The sequence below is a fragment of the Suillus paluster genome, assembly GCF_016628075.1.
Source record: "Suillus paluster strain FC165 chromosome Unknown EDB91scaffold_14, whole genome shotgun sequence".
In the NCBI taxonomy this organism is placed as follows: Eukaryota; Fungi; Basidiomycota; class Agaricomycetes; order Boletales; family Suillaceae; genus Suillus; species Suillus paluster.
In genome coordinates, this window is record NW_024537574.1 from 192,823 (window position 1) to 215,000 (window position 22,178).

The 22,178-nt window shown below is 49.7% G+C and overlaps 9 protein-coding genes across 9 annotated transcripts; 8 read left to right on the plus strand and 1 right to left on the minus strand.

Annotated features, from left to right (window-relative positions):
* The first annotated feature begins 2,529 nt into the window (after positions 1 to 2,529).
* Positions 2,530 to 3,237, plus strand: EDB91DRAFT_1120598 (uncharacterized protein). The gene is made up of 3 exons (XM_041318200.1): positions 2,530 to 2,709; positions 2,760 to 2,910; positions 2,961 to 3,237. The coding sequence occupies exons 1-3, from the start codon at positions 2,536 to 2,538 to the stop codon at positions 3,008 to 3,010; spliced, it is 375 nt and encodes a 124-aa protein (XP_041179342.1). The 5' UTR covers positions 2,530 to 2,535; the 3' UTR covers positions 3,011 to 3,237.
* Positions 3,238 to 3,255: 18 nt separating this feature from the next.
* On the plus strand, positions 3,256 to 4,208 carry EDB91DRAFT_1120600 (uncharacterized protein). Its single transcript, XM_041318201.1, has 4 exons — positions 3,256 to 3,462; positions 3,501 to 3,510; positions 3,566 to 3,713; positions 3,774 to 4,208. The coding sequence occupies exons 1-4, from the start codon at positions 3,335 to 3,337 to the stop codon at positions 3,866 to 3,868; spliced, it is 381 nt and encodes a 126-aa protein (XP_041179343.1). The 5' UTR covers positions 3,256 to 3,334; the 3' UTR covers positions 3,869 to 4,208.
* Positions 4,209 to 4,607: 399 nt separating this feature from the next.
* Positions 4,608 to 7,528, plus strand: EDB91DRAFT_1236324 (kinase-like protein; the record flags this gene model as incomplete). Its single annotated transcript, XM_041321438.1, has 8 exons — positions 4,608 to 5,000; positions 5,048 to 5,234; positions 5,401 to 5,545; positions 5,597 to 5,685; positions 5,733 to 5,811; positions 5,963 to 6,946; positions 7,004 to 7,355; positions 7,418 to 7,528. The coding sequence occupies 8 exons, from the start codon at positions 4,608 to 4,610 to the stop codon at positions 7,526 to 7,528; spliced, it is 2,340 nt and encodes a 779-aa protein (XP_041179344.1).
* Positions 7,529 to 8,453: 925 nt separating this feature from the next.
* EDB91DRAFT_1220329 (small subunit of acetolactate synthase-domain-containing protein) lies at positions 8,454 to 10,079 on the minus strand. The gene is made up of 4 exons (XM_041320890.1): positions 9,751 to 10,079; positions 9,492 to 9,687; positions 9,000 to 9,441; positions 8,454 to 8,952 (listed from the first exon to the last, which is right to left on the minus strand). Exons 1-4 carry the CDS (start codon positions 10,014 to 10,016, stop codon positions 8,846 to 8,848), a joined length of 1,011 nt encoding a protein of 336 aa, XP_041179345.1. The 5' UTR covers positions 10,017 to 10,079; the 3' UTR covers positions 8,454 to 8,845.
* A 70-nt stretch (positions 10,080 to 10,149) lies between these two features.
* On the plus strand, positions 10,150 to 11,466 carry EDB91DRAFT_1220332 (uncharacterized protein). Its single transcript, XM_041320891.1, has 3 exons — positions 10,150 to 10,897; positions 10,948 to 11,114; positions 11,163 to 11,466. The coding sequence occupies exons 1-3, from the start codon at positions 10,161 to 10,163 to the stop codon at positions 11,222 to 11,224; spliced, it is 966 nt and encodes a 321-aa protein (XP_041179346.1). The 5' UTR covers positions 10,150 to 10,160; the 3' UTR covers positions 11,225 to 11,466.
* A 784-nt stretch (positions 11,467 to 12,250) lies between these two features.
* On the plus strand, positions 12,251 to 13,851 carry EDB91DRAFT_1236326 (P-loop containing nucleoside triphosphate hydrolase protein; the record flags this gene model as incomplete). Its single annotated transcript, XM_041321439.1, has 2 exons — positions 12,251 to 12,971; positions 13,019 to 13,851. The coding sequence occupies 2 exons, from the start codon at positions 12,251 to 12,253 to the stop codon at positions 13,849 to 13,851; spliced, it is 1,554 nt and encodes a 517-aa protein (XP_041179347.1).
* Positions 13,852 to 16,475: 2,624 nt separating this feature from the next.
* EDB91DRAFT_1120622 (uncharacterized protein) lies at positions 16,476 to 17,556 on the plus strand. Its single transcript, XM_041318202.1, has 2 exons — positions 16,476 to 16,848; positions 16,892 to 17,556. Exons 1-2 carry the CDS (start codon positions 16,551 to 16,553, stop codon positions 17,218 to 17,220), a joined length of 627 nt encoding a protein of 208 aa, XP_041179348.1. The 5' UTR covers positions 16,476 to 16,550; the 3' UTR covers positions 17,221 to 17,556.
* A 409-nt stretch (positions 17,557 to 17,965) lies between these two features.
* Positions 17,966 to 18,867, plus strand: EDB91DRAFT_1236327 (uncharacterized protein; the record flags this gene model as incomplete). The annotated part of the gene is made up of 5 exons (XM_041321440.1): positions 17,966 to 18,045; positions 18,087 to 18,281; positions 18,333 to 18,582; positions 18,668 to 18,737; positions 18,773 to 18,867. 5 exons carry the CDS (start codon positions 17,966 to 17,968, stop codon positions 18,865 to 18,867), a joined length of 690 nt encoding a protein of 229 aa, XP_041179349.1.
* A 747-nt stretch (positions 18,868 to 19,614) lies between these two features.
* EDB91DRAFT_1120625 (uncharacterized protein) lies at positions 19,615 to 20,400 on the plus strand (the record flags this gene model as incomplete). Its single annotated transcript, XM_041318203.1, has 2 exons — positions 19,615 to 19,637; positions 19,687 to 20,400. Coding segments are annotated over 2 exons (260 nt in total), but the record flags the coding sequence as incomplete, so codon positions are not given.
* Between the last annotated feature and the right edge of the window lie 1,778 nt (positions 20,401 to 22,178).

Below are 22,178 nucleotides of genomic sequence, written 5' to 3' on the forward strand. Positions count from 1 at the left end.
GTGGGCTTCCCCTTAGGAAAGACAAATATACTCCTCGTCAGCTTCGTGCATTTGTTAGTATAAAGCAATGGCAGGTTTGACATGCCCATAAGTTTGGAGTTCATTATCGCTACTACCTTCAGGTAGTGGGCGTACAGCGGAGGAAGGTGTGGACCAACTGTCTCTCAAACCTCATCGTCCTGCGGTCTCCCGATTTGGAATAGTGCTCATTTGTCTTCAGAAGGGTTCGCTTCCACTTCATCATGGAACGTTATATGGCTAGGGACGATGCAACAATAGCCACTCAACAGTTCTGCTCGGCTTGAACCCAACATTTTCGCAGCTGAGGAATGCGCTGGTAGTGTGTCAAGAGGGGTCTCCCAGTACAGAAAGGAGCACGGAAAAATGGGGCCTCCACTAGTACTGAAAGCGGGATTTAGGAGGGGAATTAAGCACAAAGCTCCAGCGAGAGCATTGCACTGAACTAACACACGTATTACTGTGTATTACGCAATGAAACAGGTAGCTGACATTGTTGAATGAAACTGAGGATTGGTCGATGGGACACCGTGGGGAGCATTTCACGGCTACCGTAATACCGAAGTCGTGACAAAATGTGTGCAAGCATGTCCGGGCGGTCGTACTAGATGTATGAATGGGACACTTTAAATCGATAAGAGAATTTTGGTCCAAAGTGCTGAACTTACTGAACAGATCGATATGGGTATTGTTAATTGACGTGGCATGTGTTCAACTCGCTATGCCTGGATCCATACCATGTCAATGAACAATGCCCTGAGCCCGACGCACGCCGTTGAGACTTCGAAGTTGACTGGATCAATATTTGGTCTTGTTAAGAATGGAAGCTGTTGCCAAATAGACAGCTACAAGCGTATTGTTGAAAGTAGCCTCATCGTTTCGTCCTACATAACCCCACGACTTGCATCAGCTTCAATAGATCGGAACAACTTAGATGTCGATCATTGGGTGCGAATCTCCGTACGTCGCCGCCCCGAATAATTATAACCGTCACCAGATGCGAACCCAACTCGTACTCCCCTGAGTTTTCCCGTTCCACCACACAATTTGTGTCATGACTTCCTTGAATGAGTTAGGATCAATGTCAGGGTTTCCATCCCCCATCTCTCTTTCACTCTCTGACCTCATTAACAGTTCCTCAATCGTCTTATGGAACTTGGGAGAGGCTGTCCCAGGTCACTGTCAATGGTGCTGAATACGACTCCCGTGAACGCCAAGTCCCATCTGAAATGTTTGGAAGGGACCCGGGTGAACGTTCTCAAGCACATCTACACATTACTAGACAGCGGAGAGAAGAGTCGATTCATTGGCTGCACAGCACGGCGGGCGTCGGAAAGTCGGCCGTTGCGTTCGTTGCAGCTGAAAGGATGAGAGGTATAAAAGTGACAGAGCAGACGAACATCGAGAAGCGGCTCGCGGGAATGTTCTTTTTTTCGCGCAAGCACACCGAACGCCGTACGACTGGACTTTTTTTTTTGCTTTTGCGATGCTTGCCTACCAGCTTACTAGAAATTTTCCCAGCATCCAGGAGGACGTGAACAAAACTATCCGCGAGAATCCGGCCCTTCTAGACCCCAACAAGTATCTTCGCGACCAGATGGAGGTGCTATTTGTCCAACCTCTCCGTACAGTTGGCTTCGATCCAGACTGCGGGGGTGTCTGCCTTTGTCGTTTGTTGTCGATGTCCTTGATGAATGCACATCGGAAACCGAGCTTGTTGATCTCATCCTTTTTCTTGCACGGGCTCTTCGTGAACCTGATATACCTGTGATCCACCCTCTGCTCACGAGTCGCTCAGAATCACGTATCTGCAGCGCTCGCTGGTGTGCGAAATACAGTGGAAACTTCTGGGGAGGGCATCGAGGCCATCATCTCGTTGGACAGGCACGGATGTCGACAAAGACATCTATATTTTTTGCATTCTTTTAGAGAGCTTGAATGTCGCCATCCCGATTTTCTGCGGCCATCGAGAAATCAGCTCGAGCGGCTTGAAAGCCGAGCGGGTAGATTATCGATGATGGAGAAAACGATCCCCACGATCGGCTACGACTGATGCTCGAGCTGACGAGTGCGCTGCTACCAGGGACAGAGGTTTGCAAGTTGTACGACTGTATCCTCTCCACGTGTGCTGATCCCAAGCGGGCATCCCTGCACTTATCCATTGTTGCTACCCTTGGCCCTGGCCTGGGCAAGGATGTTGAGACAGTGCTCATGCGGCTACGGTCTGTCATGGATATCCCTACCGACGGTAGTTTTCTCGTGAACATGTATCATTCATATGTTCGTGACTATGTTTCCGACCCTTTAAACTGCAGCCTCTCTCAAGTACACGATATCCCATGATCCCACTCCCTGCTCGCATTTTCCTCTTTCCGCTTGATGACGAAAGAGACTCCAGAGAGCACGGTATCGTTGGTGGTCTTGCATAGTAGCCGACTATTTGGGGGCTTTTCCCACAATTATATTAAGACTTATTTAATGTACTGTGCCACTGTAGCCCTCCTCGACTTCTACACTATGTCCGTGTCCAACACACTCCAACTCAACTGCTGGTTTGTAGAGGATGAGCCCAGTCGCATCTTCATAGTCAGAATCAAAGGAACGCAAGCTGTTGGTGACCTGCAGGAACTCATCAAAAGCAAGAAGTCACAATTCCGAAACATAGATGCTGATGCTCTCATTGTTTCCAAGGTGAGCAGTTTCCTGATGATCGTTCTTGCATTTCGATAATATAACCAAAGGTCGCCCGCAAAATTGATTTGATGAACGACATTACGAGGCCTGAGCCTCGCCACCTCCAACAACATGAGGTCCGGAGGTTGCATGCCTGGTTCCCCCTGTCGGAAGTGTTCAATACCCAACCAAACGTTAACCAGCTCCACATTGTCGTCTGTGAGTCTGCATTCATTGTAAACTGGCTTGCTGTACTGATGCGAAAATAGCTACAATAGAACTTCCGGCAAAAGATGAAGATTACGGTTATTTTGATTGACTATTAGGATGCGGAGGCAACTTTGTAAAGGACTCTTTAGTATAATGGCACTTGTGGCGAGGAAACACGATATCGTACTATAAGCTGCAGGCTTTTGTCTGACGGCCCTATGCAATCTAGGCATTGTGGAGTGGCTGTGTCAAGATCTAGGTTTGCTGCTGTGCGGAGCCTGTAGGAGGATTAGGAGATTTTTACACGCATGTGGAATGGCTGTGTCTCACCAGTTTTGAAGCTTTGAAGTTTGGCATGACATAAGTAGTAAACGCGTGCCTCCAGTCCAGGGTACTGGGCACTTGGGCCACCCTCCTTGACTTCTAGTACACCATGTCCCAGTCCAACACACTCCAACTTAATTGCTGGTTTATCGAAGACGACCCCAGACATATCTTCGTTATCAGAATCGAAAGGACCCAGATTGTCGCTGACTTGCAAGAACTCGTCAAAACTAAGAAGTCTCAACTCCAAAACTATCGATGCTGACTGCTCTCAGCGTCTGCAAGGTGAGCAATTTCAAATTCCTGCATTGTTCTTGTATTGCAAATGATAGGATCGAAGGTTGTCCGCGACATTGATTTGAACGACCACGAATTGAGGTCTTTGCTTCCGTACCTCGAGCTTTTTGAGGTTGAGTTGGGCGCCTGGTCCCCTCTCTCGGAAGTGTTTCGAAACCAACCAGATGGTAACTATCTCCATATTGTCGTCTGTGAGTTATACCCATTCATTGTAATTTAAAATGACTTGCTGTGCTGATGCGAAAATGTAGCGCGTCCAAAAGTCGAAAAGGTTGCAGGTGGATATATGAGTAAAATAATACAGTGTTTTTTTGGCCCTCTTTGGGTGTATTTGACGAAGCAATGAGCAACCTCGAGCAACCACTAATCATTCCAGAATTGCCTTCCAAGGCTTTGCCGCCAGCTTTCCGAGTCACTCAAACAAGAGCCTGCCATGTTTTTTTTGATATTTCCGGTGTTCGTTGCGTTAACGCACCATGGCGTCATTCAATCTCTGCATCACAATCAGACGTGGAGATTGTTCATGCCATGAATACATTTCAAGAGTTTCGCGAACGAACTACAGGAAAGAAGCGGATCAGGTTCCAGCGCTCACAAGTATGCCTGCCAAAACTAGTTTGGGTTGTTCATATCTCGCGAGCTCCGAATCTGAGGGATGACGAACTCATGACGATTTCAGAAAGCTGGGAGTATATAATCTATTCTCCTCACATTGCTGTCTATGAGTCTGCATTTATTGTAAACTGGCTTGCTGTACTGATGCGAACGTTCGGACTTCTAACACTCCAAGAAGTTGAAGATTACGGTTATTATGGTGCCTAGAATCTGGAGGCAACTTTATTGAGGGCTCTTTAGTGTGATGGCGAGGAAACACGATACCGTACTAGCTGCAGCGCTACAGACGAGGCGTTCTTTTTTAGCTCAAGGGCTAGGCATAGGCTACTAACTATGATCTAAGGTTTTACAGGATTGTGGAGTGGCTGTGTTGAGAGGTTACTGCGGTGCGGAGGCCGGTTACGTTGCATACGTCTTGAAATCATTTATATTGTTTATTCATCGTTTTTATTTCTTTTCGAGCTCTTTGAATGGTGCAAGTGACTGCGCCAACTTTCCCGCCAACCCTCGCCGATCTGAGCAGAAATGCATCTGTCATCTCCTCATCTTCCGACACTGACGCCGAAACCATCCCGTCTGAAGTACTCAAGACTCCACGCCCAAGACCAGCTCGCGCATTCTCCTCACCACGTTCGCGAAGTCCACAGGCCCCAACTGCTGCTCCCCCCCGACCTCCAAATTATCTCACTCGTGAACTCGGAGTATCCAACCATGCACCGCCAGAACCCGCACAGCAGACCAAGGAGAGGAGCAAGAGTAGGAAGAGATCACGAGAGGCAAGTAGGGCCAGGAGTGCAAATGGTAGATTGGGAGCACAAGAATTTTCGTTTGGAGATACGCTTGGAGAAGGATCTTATTCCACGGTGTGTACAGCACTTATCACCCACCACGCCTACTCATGCCTTGCCAGGTAATGCGTGCACAGTACATAAGGACAGGACAGGAATATGCTATCAAGATCCTCGACAAGAACCATCTCATTCGAAAGGAAAAGATGCTTGTTGCACTCGCAGAGAAGAATGTCCTCGTCAAACTGGGCGCCGGTCACCCCGGAATCATACATCTACACTGGACCTTCCAAGACGAGTGGAGCTTATGTCAGTACCATCTTTCTCTCTATATGCTGTGGATGTGCATCCGATCCTGTTCCTTGCCTGGCTGTTCCTCCGGGCAGCTAGTGCTTTACACTGCCGCGCCTGGCCTCGTGATCGGATGCACAGGTCACTCATATGCGTTGAACCTTCGTCATTGACTCTTCCCTAGTCTTTGTCCTTGACTTGGCACCCAATGGGGAGATGCAATCTCGTATATCACGGCTTGGCTCTCTAAGCCTTGCCTGTTCGAAATATTACGCAGCACAGATCGTTGACGCACTAGAGTATATGCATGGGAAAGACGTCATACATAGGTGCGTAACTCCACCATCTTTACGCCCGACGAGTCGCTGACATCACTGCAGAGACCTCAAACCCGAGAACCTCCTTCTAGATGCAGAGTTTCGAATAAAGATTACCGATTTTGGTACCGGAAAGATATTAGAGAACGGAGGTAAGCTATTTCTTGGCGTATATACGCGCTTCTCACATGTCCCGAAGCGGAGAGAGCCAACACATTTGTGGGTACTGCGCAATACGTCGCGCCAGAGTTGCTAGAGAGGAACGAGACGAGTAAGAGGTGCGTTTATCCACCGCATATATCCACTTTTTTCCTCCTTCCTCGAGAGACGTTGCATTCGTACATTCCATTCCCTCACTACTATCATTCCTGGCATCACGAACATCCCCCATTTATCTCCGCCGCTACAAGACGCTAACACATTCCACAGCTCGGACCTCTGGGCCCTCGGCTGTATAATCTACCAAATGATCTCCGGCCGCTTCGCATTCCAAGGCTTAAGCGAATACCTCACCTGGCAAAAGATCAAATCCCTCGACTACACCTTCCCAGACGGATTCGACGAAGATGCCAAGGATCTCGTGCGGCGTCTCTTCGTACGCGATCCGGCGCAGCGTCTTGGTGCTGGCGGGCCAGATTCTGCATATTCGTACGCGGCGTTGAGGGCACACCCATTTTTCGCGGATGTTTCGTGGGATACGCTGTGGAGTGATCCTGCGCCGGTGTTGGAGGCGGGATTGGTGAAGAAGGAGGTGGTGGTTGCGGATGAGGTTGAGGGGGGGCAGTGGGATGATGTTGGGGAGATGTGGGATCGATTGGTGGGTGGGAATGCTGGCGTTAGTTTCAGTGTGAGCGGGGATGGGGAGGGCTGTGAGGGAAGTGGGGACGGGATAGTGTGGGCTGAGGACAGCGAGGGGACGAAGTTGCATTCGTTCAAGGCACGGCATGCAGGTGGTAGGTACGCGGAAGAGGGTCCCATGGGAGAGATGCCCGATTACCTTGCGTGGAAATCGAGGAATGGGGGGAGGGTGATGCCAGGGCTGGAGGAGGATATAGAGGAGACGCAGACTGTCGTTGGCGAGCATGACGCTGTGCCAGAAATACAGACCCCTCCTCCACTACCACTACCACTACCACAGGCCGCCACGGAACCTCAGCCCCCGTCAGAAGTCACCCTTGTGCCTGCTGTGATCTTGCCTGCAGCTATATCCTTGACTATCCCCAGAGCAGACGGACCAGGCTCTGGTTCTAGCTCATCAGACGGGAGCCCTGTCGATAGGGTAGCAGTAGACCTCAACGTCAAGATGAGGATTGGCACCGATGTCGAGGCGAAGCTGAAACCAAGTCTATCGCGCGGACGAAATCGCGCGCAGACTCCTGTACAGGGTAACGGACCATGTTCGAACGCAGATTGGTGCGTTGCTCTATGCTTCAGCTAACGAGACAATCCTAATCATTCCTTTGTCACTAGGTCATGCCTCCTCCTACCCTCCGAACTCGTCCTCTTCTACACACGTGTCGAAGCTCGATCACCCAAACGCCGTGGTAGCAGACTCCGTCTTCCCATTAGCACGAGCCTCACGAAGACGAAGACGAGGCAGCTGGTGCTTACGAACATGCGGCTCTTATGCGTGAAGCAGAAAGTGGGCGGTCAATTGAGTTTGAAGAGTGAGCTTGGGTTGGGTGTGGGCGCGGTTGAGAAGGGGAAGGATCGGGAGAAACCTAGAGAAGGCAAGGAGAAGGAGCGAGACACATGCAAGGAAGGGAAAGACGTGATCGAGTGTGCGGAGCCGAAAGGTGAACGAGAGTTTGTGATTTTGACCGTTAGTCCCCTTCGTTGTCCATTTTTGGGCGTTTACGGTGCTGATTATGGGGCGTGGTACAGTCTAGGAAGTCACAGACTTATGCTGCTGAAACGAGAGCTGTTTCTGCGATGTGGGTGGAGAAGATCAATGCGGCTCTCGCACGTGCACCCCAGACACGGACTCAGGCATGACGGACGAGATGGGATGATATCCAACGCTTCTTTCGAATGTTCCATTTCAACCTGGGCAAATCTACACGCACGCGCACTTGGGGACAAGGATTGTATTGGTATTGGTATGCGCGAATGTATAGTTGTAGTATAGGAACTGTTTATTTTGGGGTCTGGGTCTGGGGATTGTCGTGCTACTGTTTTAGCTGGTTCTCAGATGACTTTGATGTGGTATTGGTATTGATCTTATGATTCCTGGTGCGTGGTCTCGTATACTATGTCATCGTTATGTATGTAGGCTACGACGAGGAGGCTGATGATCAATATATGTGTTCGTGGATATATGGTGCTCATGACAATGTCGTTGCAAGTCCAGCCAAAGTTGCCAAACCGGTCTCATACAAGAGGTAGCTCATACCAATGACATCCTCGTAGCAATTACAAGGCCTTGAAAGCCAAATAGGTGATTTCGGGGGTAATGGCTCCAGCCCCGAGCGAGGTACAAGATAAGTACTGACGCACTAGAACAAGAGAGAGAGCTCTTTCACTTTAACGAAGGGAATTGGCAGAAACAGGCAATTATGTAATTACAATGGCGCACAGAAGCGAGAGAACACATTAATGAGAAAATGGAAGGCACGAAGGAGCGCGGATAAGTAGTATAACACAAAAACTAACAAAGGAGCCGGAAGTACACACACGAGGATAGGGGATCGAAGAGAAGCTGCCAGGTAGTCCGAGCCAACAGCTACACACGGTTCCCTCGTACAGGAAATACCCCTATCTGTTACACTATGTTGAACATCGCATTCGAACTTTAAGCGGATTCCCTAACCCTCAAACATCTTCCTCCTTCTAATCTGGATAATATATATTCCGTCCAAACTGCAGCAGCAGCCAAGCTCAAGCACATCGAGGAACAGTTGACAACAGTTGCAAATTGCAGTCATCATACAGTCTTGGTCTCGTATACTATGTCATCTTTGTGTACGACGAACTTGTAGGCTACGAACGAGGTCGATAATCAATATACGTGAATATAGTGGTGCTTTTCTCGTGGCTCGAGTTCCGGCCAGACATTAGATCTAACGAAGCCTTTTGGGTCTGCCTACGGCAGGAGACTAAGCCAGATCTCACCAGAGTGACCATATCATATCAGAAGCATCTGTGTCCTCATGGGTGGCGTCATAGCAAGTGACTCTATGCTTATCAGAAGATTACAAGATAAGAGTTATGAATCGATAGATCCTCCGAATTCCTTGTTAGATAGATTTGCTGGCATGATATATCTTAAACAATACATATCACGAGATCGACGAATGAGAGTGCAATCGCCATCTAACCAGGGGGAAGCAGACTAGCGTCTACAGAACCAATCTCGTCCACCGCGTCGTCAGAATCATCGGATGAACGCGTGATAGGTGTCCGCGGCATTGCCATGAGACCTACACAGTATTAACTTCACTTGCACAGGCAGAACAACGAGACTCACCAGTCCGAGCAGACTCCAGAATTCCAAATGGCTTAAGTAAGCTCAAAAACGCGACGACGCGGTTCGTTTTTGCTGTGAGTTCGACGATGACGCTGTTCTCGCTCACGTCTACGATCTTTGCTCCGAACTGGTCGGCTAAGACAGAGATGGATTGAAGGTGCTGGTGTTTATGACGGAGGGCCTCGGAGGGCGTCAATGGGGGTGGTGTCTCTGTATGGGAGTTGGGGTGAGCACCACGCTCGAAATTGTGGGCAAGCGTGGTCTCTTTCTCGAGCTTGGTCTCGCGGTGAGGTGGGAGGGGACCCCGCCTCGGTTCATGCGATGGTCCACCTACGAGTTGATCCTCCAGATACTCGGGACCGAGGATGGACACTTTGACGAGGAGCAATTCACGCGTGATGACGCGGGTGTCTGTATAGTCGAGAACAGCCCATACAGGTACCTGTCCTGCATTGAGAAATGTGAGAGGGAGGGTGGTACGAGATAGCTCACGAGGTCTTCTAGTTGTCTCCTTGCCTGCTCCACAACTCCATCCTGTCCGCTAATGACGATGGACATCCGACTTAAGTCCCGAATTTCAGTCCGGCACACCACCAAAGAGTCGATATTAAACCCGCGTCCAGCAAGAATACCAGAAACGCGGGATAAAACACCAGGTTCGTTTTGTACCAAGCAATTGAGGATATGTCTAGTTAAATTCCATTAATTAGCAAAAAAATAACAAGGTGTTGGGTTTGCGAACAAAACACACTTTTTAAAAGGCTGCAAACTCGGAGGAGGGGTATTATAGAGGATGTTCGTGACAGCCTCTTCTGCACTACGAGATCTTGGAAGGTCCATAGCAGGAAGAGGCGGTGGACGTATCCGCTGTGCTCTTTTGTAGTCCAGTGCAGAAGTCGAGTCGTCGATTGACCGAGGTGGTTTTGGTGCATCGTTTGGAGCAAGGAGGCGCGTCGAAGTTGAGAAAAGACGCGAATTGGCGGTGCGGGACGCGCAACGCGATCGAAGCGCAAACATTTTCTTGGAGAGGACTCGGAGAAGAATTCTAAACAGCTCACCGAGTCACTTTGTAGGATCAAGATAGTATCGCGGAGTTTTAAATTTCTAAAGCTAAAAAATATAGACTAATTATTTCTATACAGATCGTAGCTGCAACTTGCAATGGCCCGTCCACCTCCCAGTGATCCTCTTTCAAGCGACGACGACGCCCCAGAAGCAGTCTCTCACTCTATCTCCAAACGGAACGCCAAGCAGGTGGAGAAAACCCTTCGTGACTTCAAAGCAGAAGAAAACGCACGGAAGAAGGCGCACAATCGAGAGAGAGATCGGAAATTGAAGGAGCGGGCGGTTGTTACGCGTCTGGGGAAACTTCCAGGTGATGCAGTGCGCAAGGGAAAGGGGAAAGCTTCAAGGGAATCTATTGTCGAAAGTGATGGGTCCTCTGCTGAAGACGATGAGACGATTGAGGATACCGCGTTGGAAATGCGGATGCGACGTGCAATGGAGGATGCTGCTGGCGAAATGGATGGCGGAGATGATGATGAGAGCGGCGATGACGATCTAGAAGATGTAATGGACGAAGAAATGGATGGAGGGTCAGGGGACAGTGACATGGATGAGGAGATGGCAGAGTTCGATGCTGAAGGCGGACTAGAAGAGGATGGGGAGATGACGGATGGAAGTGAGGACGAATCAGCAGACGAAGACCAGCCAACTCCCTCAACGAAATCGTCGACCAAGGCACAATATCTGGACGATGAGCTTTTCGCGTCTGCATTTGCTTCGCAAAGTGCGCATGCAACGGCAGATACGACTGCAACCAGGTCACTACAAAAAGCACAACCATCGAGAAAACGGCAACGACGACCACTTGCGCGCGCCAAAGACCTTCTTGTCGGGTACGCAACTCAGTCGCTTCGTTGTACCCTTCCTAACCAATCATTTACAGAACTCGTACTATCCGCACCCTATCCAATCCACTTGGATCCAAGATCCATTCAACAGCGCACACGATCCCACCACAAAAAATACGCAGGTTTATTAATCAAAGTCTTGCTATTAAAGGTCGCCTGGGCTCTGCCAAAGCAAAAGCACGAGGATGGGAAAGACGGCCAGGTGAGTTGCGGTCTAGCGTTTCTGTCACTCTTGCAAACCAAAATACAGTGAACGTCGGCATAATGAAGTGTATTGGGGCACCTTCTGGTTTTGTTCGCGACAAGCGATAAGGCACTGGTGGTGTGCTCGTTATCAGGATTTATTCAGTGTCTCACCCTGCCGCTTCCGTGATTGCTGTATGGGATGACAGATGGGCTATATCTCCTCCTCGAAATGGCTTCCGACATCGCATGCATACCATCAAATTTACGGAGTCGGAAGCGACTGGCGCTACAGGATTAGTAGTAGATTATCCTGGATAGGGACGAATAAGCTGTTACTACGGAGCCTGCAAAGATCTCTTGTCCCCTTGAGCGAGCAACCTTGTGATTGTCAAGACGAGGTGTCTACTAGCCAGATTGATACGAATCGTCAAATAGGGGGACTACTTACGTGCATTATGTGCACGTGATCGAAACTTTTTCCAAAGTCTAGGAATTGAAACGTTAAAACACCTGAGTTGGCCTATTGCACTCTTAATTCTCAACCATATGGCTACATCGTTGCTGGTGCTTCGGCAACTTCTTGGTCCTGGGAGTTCAGAGGTCGCTGCTTCGCGATTCCACACGTCGTCTGTGGTACTGGCTCAATTGCGTAGGAAATCCAAAAAGTCGAGTAGCAAGCCATGTAAGTCTCTTACATCCTCCAGTTCCGGATTCTCCAGGATTTCATGAACTCCTTTTCTTTCACTAGCTTCACCACCACGCACACGCCTTGCAAAATCGCTCGAGCCCACAGGGAAAGCCAAAAGGCTGGGCAAACTTGAGATAGCACCAGCACGTCCAGAATTCAAGCGTGATGCTGTCCCACATGAAGGCCTCACGCCGCGGCAGCGAGAGAGCCCGCCTAGGCGAAGGACGACTTCAGAACCAAGACCCAGCGCAAAAAGCCGGGCTCCAAACGACGACGCGGATGCTGAGGTTCAACTCAAGCAGTGGGCTATCAAAGCACACTCTGAGCGTGTCGACAAGCGCAAGGCTGTAGCACGTCAACCGCCGACGTCTCAAGTCAATTTCCTGGAGGAGGAATTCGATCTATCTGCATCGGCTGCTTCCTCAAGTAAAGACCTTCCCACTCGGTTCTCTTCTCCACCCTTGATGCCCGGGTTGCTCCAAAGTTTACAAGAGGCGCTAGGGAATGAAGCCAGGCCAACAGCCATTCAAGCATCGTCAATGAAGCATCTTTTCAAGGAACCCGTAGAGGGAGACAAGTACAAGGAGTTCCTTCTTGCCAGCGAGACAGGATCAGGAAAGTCGATAGCATACCTCCTTCCTGTGCTTCAGGATCTCAAACGCACGGAATCCAACACCGTTACGTCACATTCATCTCGCAAGCCTCTCAACCCACGTGCGCTCGTACTTGCGCCTACGCATGAACTCACTCGCCAACTTGCAAGTTTCGCGAAAAACTTGTCGCATGTCATTAAGTTGCGCGTCATGTGCGCCAGCAAGGCCAATACACCTAGTACAGCCAAGTCGAGTGGGACTGCTTCGAAGATGAAAGGAAAATTCGAGGAAGTTGGTGCTCCGAGCGACGCTGAGTTCGTCATCTCGAAATCTTCCCGCGGCTCGAGACCGGTAGATCTACTGGTGGGCACGCCAATGAAACTTCTTGAGATGGAACGTGGAAGAGGCTGGAACTGGGAGGAACGGGCGCGAGAGCGAGCAATGAGGATAGGGAAGGCCGAAGAGCACGAGGACATAAAGGAAGAAGGTGGGGGTAACAAAGAACCACCGCGAGAATTCTGGGTTGATGAACCCGAGATGGGCCTGGAGAACGTGCAGTGGGTAGTTGTAGACGAGGCGGACGTCCTGTTTGGTGCGTATTCGACTTGAGCTATACACACGTTTACTGACATCCTGCAGATCCGGACTTCCAAGAATCCACTCGTATGCTTCTTGCGGATATCGCAGCAGCACGTGGGCAGCCTGTCCCGGTGGTCCCTTCCTCGGCCATATCACCAACTCTGGATTCAGATGCAACGCCCACATCTGCACAGGAAATCTCGTACCCCTTCAACTTCATTCTCACCAGCGCGACAATTCCTACATCTCTTTCTACGTATCTTTCAAACTACCACCCATCCCTCACTCGCCTTGCATCTCCGCGGCTGCATCACCTCCCCCAGACCCTTCGCACAGAACACACCTCATGGACTGGCGGAAACAAGGCCGCAGACATCGAGCGCCGCATCCGTCGCGTATGGGCCGAAGACGCTCTCGTGCATGCAAAGAGCGCAACAGGCCCTGGGCCCGTCAAGCTCTCCAAAGTACTCGTCTTCTGCAACAAGCGCAGCAAAGTTGAGCAACTCGCCGCCTTCCTCGACGGGCGTGGCATCAAATGCGTCGCGCTCACCGGTGGTGCAGAAGCGCGCAAGAGAGGCTCAAACCATCACCTCGACGGATTCCTCAAGAAGGATGGGCCTGCACCGTCTGGTCCGGGGTTGTCTGATCCGGCACAGACGCCGCATGTGCTTGTCACTACGTCGCTTCTTTCCCGCGGGCTCGACTTTTCGCCAATGATCAAGCATGTGTTTATCGTCGATGAACCTAGGAATATGATTGATTTCTTGCACCGTGCTGGGCGGGCTGGACGGGCGGGCGAGGCGGGCAAGGTGGTGGTGTTTGGGAGGTCGAAGGGGAGGGGTAGTGGGCGGGCAGAGGAGGTTAAGCAGAGGGTCAGGGCTTTGGTTGGGTAGACAGTGTCGGTGGTGGTGGGTCGTTTTAGATTGGTACGACCACTTCAACTGATATTATGTGATGTGTATAATCAATAGGCGTCTAATAATCCCTACTCACGGTTTTTGCATACTGTTCCTTTTTTTGTGGGGGCAGACCATCACACATACGCAGAGCTAACCTGGTTGCTACAGAAGTCTGCGCAGGTGAAAAAAATACACGAAGAATTTGCTGCTCGAGAGCGCGGTGAGAGTAGTTGCGTCATGTCCATAAACCGTGAGTATCCTTCCTTAAAATATTTGCACCCTGCAGCTGCGCAGCACTGACTAGCCCCTCCAACACAACACACCCGAAATATTTCGTGAGTTTATTCATATTCACGGTCACTTTACACATCCTCATCAGGGCTCCCATTGACAGCCCGTATCTCCCTTCGTCGCAGAAGGTAATTCTTGGCGCCGCCAAGTTTATGGATCTTGAAATAGTTCATATTTCCGCTGAATGCAAAATAGACGCAAAGCTCCTCTTTAAACTTCGCCATCTCTGTGTTGAGACGTCTTAGGAAGGGTTAACGACTGTCTTCCTTGTTTCAAGGTCTGACTACGGGAGACTAGGTTGGACAAGCGACAGTGAGAATTTTCGAGAGTTCTTCCAGAATGAGTTGTTCATCACGAAATATCAACACGAGGACGGGCCAAGTGGTAGATTTTCCCGCTCGTTTGATTCTAACATATCATATTTCTGAGTCCCTGCCCTGGTCTTCGCGAAACAACTTAGGGTCGGTGAACAGCGGTAAACTGGACGTATGCTAATTTTTGATATGTCGCGTTCCGGAGAGCTGTCATGAGCTGTCATGTTACGCTGATTAGTCTAAGGTACAATTAATGACGACTCGGACTCTGCCACTGATCATGATCGATCTCGGAGTACATGTGAATCTCAGCTCGCGTGGCATGCGGCAGGCTGCGCGGTCTGAAAGGTTCGAACTAGATAAACGTTCACCGTCTCCGAGCTAATAGCATGACTCGTTGCGATCAACTTCATATATTTTATCGCGACCGCGATTCTCCGCGTTGTGTGGCGAAAACGCCTAAGCACAAAAATATCGCCTGTGAACACGGAGGTCTTTACTGCATACTACGTGCCTGAGCATTAGCTTTTAAGCTAGTCAGCTTCTCATTGATACTCTTTCCTGGGACCTGGGACCTGTTAGGTGTTTCGATGCCCACAGCACTCTGTGGTGGGAAGAATACAGTAGTCAGGAGCGGCACGTTTCTTTAATGCACTATCCCTGAAAAGCACTCTGGAGAAAGTAAGTAACTTTCTGAGCCTATCAGGTCTGGGCCCTAACTACTGCCAATGGTTACCATGTCGTATGTGTCAGGCTGAGCGACCCAAGCCGAAGTCCAAGCCTCACACCCTCGGCGCATTTGATCTGGTATTATGCAGTCTCCCGGTTGAATATTGTCTTACATGCATTTGTGCCAAGACAGACACGGTAAGAGCTTGTCAACTACAGAGCCGAAGTACGAGGTCGCCGTACACTTACTTGTGATCCTTTTGTCTCGCAGGCATTTCATTTCGCGACCACGTGTGGTGCTGTCGCATGCATTTGGATCCCTGATCATATCAATCACGACTCGGAGTCAGTGGGTGTGTTAGTATTTCCTTCAACCTACTCACGCGAAATGTGCATATACTCACGATCCCAATTGTACGGGAATGGCGCCGCCGCTATTGTCAAACTATCGTAACAGTCGTGCACCCGCCGCGTTTCTCGGTGCGCAGTCTATATTTTCATCTTTGATTTGAAAATGAACTCGGTCACCTGCAGCGTGCGTACGCAGTGTTCCGACATGATGCCCGAATTTACGTTGTTTGCAGTTGAAGTTTAATCTGTATCTGGAACCTACAATAAGTATCGGGGCCGCCGGTATCAACTTGGGTGTCGTTTACTCAAGCACTACCCTGGCTCTTCATCTCCCTGAATAACATATCAAAAAAAATCGAGATCGAGAAGCGAGAAGCCTAACTATCTACTGTCTTCCCCCCTTGTGATTGCCGAATACATTCCCACCTGTCCGCAATAAGTATCGCGTCCCTTTCCTCCCAGTTACGAACTCCTTGGTTTCTCGCTACGGACATCTAGCCCGACGGTCTTCTATTGACATACTCTACCTCGTGGAGGCTTACGCGTATATATATGTACCGCACCCCATATTACTCCTCCCCATCGCCACCTGGCTGGCTGGCAGCCATTCTCATTGGCCCATCCAGAGCTGTACGTCACGAACTCTTTACATGTTCGGATATGTATGGTTCGAAGAACATTTTAAGGGAACTGCGGGCCCTGCCTAACTCGGTTTCGTCAGGAAGAGGTCGCCAATTGGTGGCCTTCGGTAGTATAAAGACATGTCCGATGTCCAAAAACCGCCATATTCAAGGAAGCCTCCACCGCCTTTGTCTCAGATATGGATACATTGACTCAACCCCCGGGGTTTTCATCGTCATACCTCTGGGAGCAGGGGGATCCAGATGTTGACGTTAGGTGAGAAGACTGTCATTTCTCCGAATCTAGCCCTCATGTCTGTATCCAGTCCTTATGACGGGCTGTTCGCAAGCACTGGTGATTTAACTCCTCCGGGGTTCTATTATCCTCCGCCCATGTGCGTGTTGCTCGCGAGTCAGTGACCTTCGTGCTCATGTGTGTTCCAGGGATATGGCGTACGGTCATGGAAGTTCGCAGGATAATTTCAACGAGCCACCCCTGATCGACGTCCGGGCTTGGGAAACCTTGTCAAACCAGCCCTCGGAGGGCTTCCCCTGTAGCTCACATTTAGCATCCGATCATGAGCAGTACAGCTTTCTGATGCACGCAGGCCGTGAATACCCTGATTCCGATCTACCTATAGTGGGAGACCCCATACACGGATCTCAAAGCGGGTGGACGACAACCCCAGTTGATGCTCACTGGCATCCGCCCACGCCGTTCGTCCCGGGCCTTCCCACCTCCATCAGTGCCCCTACAAACTCATGTCCCCCTTTCTTTCGATGGCCGAGATCTTCATGACGAACATATGACGCCCGATGAGATTTATCGTTGCCCGCTGCTGTCTAGCGATGGAACGTGCTGCGATGCATCGATTCCTTGTAATGAAGCCTCCATCACGACGCATCTGCGCAGCAGCCACGCGCTACGTGCCAAGCGCCTCGACGTTATCAATTGTCTGTGGCCCGGATGCTGCAGTTACATGCAAGCCGCGAGCATTCCGCGTCATATTATCACGCTTCACGTCAGGGCACGTTTCCAATGCTCGTACTGTGGCAAAAGCCTCACGCGAAAAGACGGGAAGACGAAGCACGAAAAGATCTGTCTTGGAAAACCGTGATGCAGTTTCATTTTCTTGGTTATTGATCATACATCTCAATCTGCTTTGTGTAATGCTTTCTCTTGCATACTAATTTTAAAAGGGCTTCTCAATTTTACACTACGCAGCTTGTCAAACCGTGATGCAGTTTTATTTTCTTCAGGTTGTTGATCATACGTCTCAATCTACTTTCTGCAATGTTTCACCTTAACATAGATTCCACTTGCATACCGATCTGAAGCTTTCAATTTTATACTACGCGCCTTGTAGCACATTGAATTTTCATATTCAATCCCCCCGTTGGGCAGGAGTCTGCGACATCCTCTGTGTTCTGAAATTTGTCACGCTGATTCTGAATCGAGAGAATCAAGAGAATGGGACAAGAATACAATTTGAGCTGCTACACTGAACTTCTCATAAAGGGCGCGTGCCTTTGGTACTACAAACAGCTATAAGTACTTGGGCTTGTGCTTCAGTACGTAGTTGTGAAAAAGAACGATCATCAAGAAGAAGAAATGACACTTTCGAGCATTTTTCTAGCACAGTGGTAGGGGGAAAAGTACACGATAATCGTGTCGGATCGTCATATCATGGCACAAGTGAATGACGTGAATTCTGTTCATACTATGATGGACGTCAGCTGGACATTGGAGATATTGCAGTTCGCTGAGTGCACCATTGAAAAACACACTTTAATCACGTGATTCATTTGATGAGTTCTGTCGGTTTTCTTTCTTTCGTTCATCATGTACTTATTTATAGATAGATGATAACTGTCCAAGCTGCCTCTCTGCCTCTTCATTCGCCTCGTTTCATGATTAGCGCGTCAGATGTGACCCAGCTGTTGTGTATCCACTTGCTGTCGTGGTAGCACTCATACCACACAGGTTCACCAAAAAACCAGAGCCTCTGACTCTTGGTGCAACGGATACCCTGAAATTTACGTTCCAAATTACGGAGAACGACAACGGTAAGGTGTCCAACCGCAGCAAACGTTCCTCTGATTCTATGACAGTGTCAGGCAAGGAGGGCATCCAGCCTGTCAGGGTAACTCCTGGAGGAAAGGCCAAGTTTGAACTGGTGTTTTTCATTAGTTCCGCTGCTGTGAAACGCCCTCGACTTAATCAACATAGTCTGCCCACCTGTGACCTGCATCCATCCCCACAACTACGCACTGATTCTCTTGAGGTCTCGTTCATGCTGGGCTCCTTCGTGCATGCACCTGAAAAATACGATCTCTTCGACCTCTCCATACCAACATCCCAAACTCCCACTGAACACTCGGATGAAGCCTCATTCCACATCCTCCCTGTCATCAAGCATACCTTCCGCCCCGACCAAAGATCACCTCCTCGGTTGATCTCTGCCGTGTTCGCAGCGGCTGTACTGTAGCCTTGCCTCGTTGATTAGACTGATGCGTTTCCGTGCTGGAACATCACTTGTTGGCTGACGAATTGCGCTATATCAGTGGAGCAAAATTAACTTCAGGGTTTACAACCTCTTCGCTCCTAGCATCGTGCCTTTCACCGCCCTCCTTGGTGGCTTTGAAGTGCTACTTGGGGTAGATTTCAAGCGGTTCTGAACAGGGGTATCTTTGCCATTCCCACCGTATTCGCCGGTAAGCAGGCTCTGTTTGCGACTGGAGAATGGAGAGCAGGTCGGAAATGAAGGTTGCATACTTGTGACTTTGTGTCGTCTCATTCTCAGCACTCCTGATACTTGTTGTGCTTCCTGCCTTTACTTCATCCAGACTGTGACCGCCGTTGAACAAAACCACTAAGCTCCTTCTCCGTGTTTGACGGCGCGCTAATCCCTTCCTCCCTTCTCCTGCAGTCCATCTACAGGTCTATAGCGGCCAACGCTACAAGAGCGGGTGCCGGTTATATTGCATGTACTGTCGACATCAGGCGTTGCCCCAAGACGACAATCAACTAGATTCAAAAACAAACAAAAAAGTGTGTGCCGGACCAACGCAAAGACAGTCCCAGCAGAGAGAGACGGAGCCAAAGGCAATTATTTTGTGGCACGTCCGTCACTATCTCCCATTCCAGTCATTCACACATCACGCAGGTTATATCGCTGACCATGTATCCGATCGCCGCCGCCGTTATCTCGTAGATTCTGCCATTGGCGACAAGCGCTGAGTTTAATACTCTTGGACGAGAGCTACAAAGACTCGACCGTCATTGTGTTGAACTACCACAGGACAGCCTTACTGGCTTGCCTTCGTTCTCTTGGTCATTCTCTGCCGACGCGGCTTCATTTCTATAGCAAGGTACAGCCCAGTAGATGGACGATTCCACGTACTGCAAAACCTTCGCTACTGCACTCTACTGACCCCTCCCTCAACTCAAACGCATATTTCGCATCGACGAATGAAGACTCCGTCACCCGTGTGGACAAGACTGTCCATGGACATGGAACTCTCCCGATCAAGGGTTCGTGTCATTGTATCATCATCATAAGGTCTTCATTGATATTGGTCAGCTAGGTCCTTGGTTTTGTATTCGCACATCATTCGTAGGCAAACCCGCCGTCTTCTCAAGTTTTCATGGTGATACTTTTTATTTTCTAGCACGACGCCATTTAGAGAAGTTCTCGTGCTCTGTCGAGATGAACACTGAACTCCGCTCGTTTGAGCAGTCGGATGAGGGCGTTGCAGCTGTTCTCCCGAAGAACGGCATATCGGAGCCCTTCGATACCAAGTGGACAATCGGAAAGTGAGGCGGTTGAACTCACCAGAATGCATCAGACTGGTCGTGCGCAAACAGCTGGAGCTCATGTGTTTGGGTGAGACTAGAGACGATACCCGGACTGTGACTGGGGATATCTGTGTGAAGGGTGTCGGTCTTGATAGAGTGGTGCATCTGTTTTCTATTTCTTGGAAAACCACTCCTCATCCGGTCAAAGTATTATCACCGGTTGGAAACGTCAATGAGCGAGCGTATGTGCAGTATTTTATTTAGAGACTTCGACATGGCAAGAGCAGGGGTTCACCAGCCCGATCTGATTCCCTCGTTCATGCCGGTCACATTCAGTACATACACGAATCCGACAATACAGAAAAGATACCCAACTATCCAAACAAAGCATGGGACAACCGGTTCTCAAACCTCGTCCCGTAAGGACGAGAAGTTCCATGGCACGCGATTTACCACTATTAATGAGGACACAGCCTGGTCAGCTCCCGATCTCATGCGACTGGAGGCAAGAACATTTGAGCATAGTTGACAATCGACTCGGTGATGGATGGCACGCCCATAGTCCTAGCACATGTACTTCATACTGCAATACAATGAAAGATGTCTCATGCCGCATCTACATAGGACGATAACTTCTAAAGCGATAGTGAAATCACCAGTAAATATAATACGGCAGTGATGGAGTGCATGAGAGTGATGGAAAACCATTAGACAAGATAAAATGGAGATATCAATAAAGCACCGAAGATGACATGTTGCTTCCCTAATGTTGGCCATCAATGTGTTGAATAGGGATGCGAACAGACCCAGGATATCAAATGAGCGCGCCATCCAATAACTCTGATGGTGAGATGGGGAGGCGAAGTTGCACCCGCTGCGCCTGCGGTGCCAGCCGTGGATGTCATGACTGCAGTAGGTTGTGGCTGCGACGATGACGGTTGGGTCGTTCGGATGTGTTGCTGCGCGGGTTTAGAGGAGCTGGCAGTTCTCTTCCCTCTCGCGTGATAGTTCCTCTGCATGAAAATGAGTCAGTGGTGGAGAGAAACCAAGAAGGAAAAAATGTACAGGCTTGCCCGCTGTGCACGGGACGTCGACCACTGGTAGCTCTCGCAACCGGATATCGCGCTCAGTGTCTCCGCGTGGATCGGAGCGGCGGCGCCAGAAGGAAGGTAAGTGATCGAGAAGAGTGCGTTGAGGCTGCGCTGTGGGGCGTCGCCCGCGCGAGGTAGAGGACTGATAAAATATTGGTAAAGAGAACTATTAAAATATAGATGGAGACCACGTACATCATCAAAGAACCCTGGGGGTAGTCGACGAGCACCTTCTATTCGTGTGACTGGTCTTTGCGGGGCCCGTGGTCGTGTAGCATCAGCCTAGGATATAGATACTTAGAATTATGCAAAAGGTCAAGAAACGCATAACATACATCCACATTAAATGGCTTCTTGATAGTGTTGACCTGAAAATATGATTAGACACATTTATTATTGATAATAAAACGAATCCAAGCCTACATTGTCTGACAAAAGGTGGTGTAGGCCAGCCTCTTTGACGATGGCAGAAACATCCCATATGTATATGTTCGTGGCTTTGGCTGCAGACGGTAGCGAGGAACTTTCCATCTGCAGAAAAGGTCAGCACCCTCCGTCGAGTGTTCAAGGTGAAGGAGTAGTCCAATGGGTTGATTGGTTTCTAGGTTCCATAGTTGCAATGTGTTTGATGCATTTGCGAGGATAGATACATCTGCGAGGATGCGCTCATTCGGAGATAGTGAAATGACCTGGGTGTACCCCACAATAACAGCGGTTACTGTCCAGGTGGCAGTGTCGAATGTCATGATTCCCCATGTCATGACCTCGATCGCACCCACAGTGAAAAGGGTCTTTCCATCTGAGGTCCATGTCAAGCACTCAGTGCGTCGATTGATTGTTTTGAGTAGTTCGCCTGTGTTGGCGTCCCAGACTTTCAGCCGTTCGGCCGCGCCCGTCGCAATCATTGTACCATCAGGGGAGTAGCTAATCGCGTGCGTGTGGTGATTCCGACCTTCCTCTGAATCGATTGGTGCCAGGATGATCTTGCCGCTCTTGACATCCCATACTCTGAAACTCAAGTTATCCCAGCCTCCGACCACGACTCGCCCTCCGTCTGGACTCCAGCAGATACAGTTTACACAGGAGAGAGTATCTGTGTGCCCCGTCCATTTTTTGATAACCTTGCCCGTTTTGGTATCCCACCATATTAATCCCATTGTCATAACTCGGCCATCGTAGACTCCAG

Coding starts and splice junctions, on each gene's coding strand:
- EDB91DRAFT_1120598 (XM_041318200.1), top strand. CDS start 2,536: ATGTCCGTGTCCAACACACTCCAACTCAACTGCTGGTTTGTAGAGGAT. Junction 2,710..2,759: donor ATGCTCTCATTGTTTCCAAG/GTGAGCAGTTTC, acceptor ATATAACCAAAG/GTCGCCCGCAAAATTGATTT. Junction 2,911..2,960: donor CCAGCTCCACATTGTCGTCT/GTGAGTCTGCAT, acceptor ATGCGAAAATAG/CTACAATAGAACTTCCGGCA.
- EDB91DRAFT_1120600 (XM_041318201.1), top strand. CDS start 3,335: ATGTCCCAGTCCAACACACTCCAACTTAATTGCTGGTTTATCGAAGAC. Junction 3,714..3,773: donor CTATCTCCATATTGTCGTCT/GTGAGTTATACC, acceptor GCGAAAATGTAG/CGCGTCCAAAAGTCGAAAAG.
- EDB91DRAFT_1220329 (XM_041320890.1), bottom strand. CDS start 10,016: ATGTTTGCGCTTCGATCGCGTTGCGCGTCCCGCACCGCCAATTCGCGT. Junction 9,442..9,491: donor GGAGACAACTAGAAGACCTC/GTGAGCTATCTC, acceptor AATGCAGGACAG/GTACCTGTATGGGCTGTTCT. Junction 8,953..8,999: donor TCTGGAGTCTGCTCGGACTG/GTGAGTCTCGTT, acceptor AATACTGTGTAG/GTCTCATGGCAATGCCGCGG.
- EDB91DRAFT_1220332 (XM_041320891.1), top strand. CDS start 10,161: ATGGCCCGTCCACCTCCCAGTGATCCTCTTTCAAGCGACGACGACGCC. Junction 10,898..10,947: donor GCCAAAGACCTTCTTGTCGG/GTACGCAACTCA, acceptor AATCATTTACAG/AACTCGTACTATCCGCACCC. Junction 11,115..11,162: donor AGGATGGGAAAGACGGCCAG/GTGAGTTGCGGT, acceptor ACCAAAATACAG/TGAACGTCGGCATAATGAAG.
- EDB91DRAFT_1120622 (XM_041318202.1), top strand. CDS start 16,551: ATGGCGTACGGTCATGGAAGTTCGCAGGATAATTTCAACGAGCCACCC. Junction 16,849..16,891: donor GGGCCTTCCCACCTCCATCA/GTGCCCCTACAA, acceptor TCGATGGCCGAG/ATCTTCATGACGAACATATG.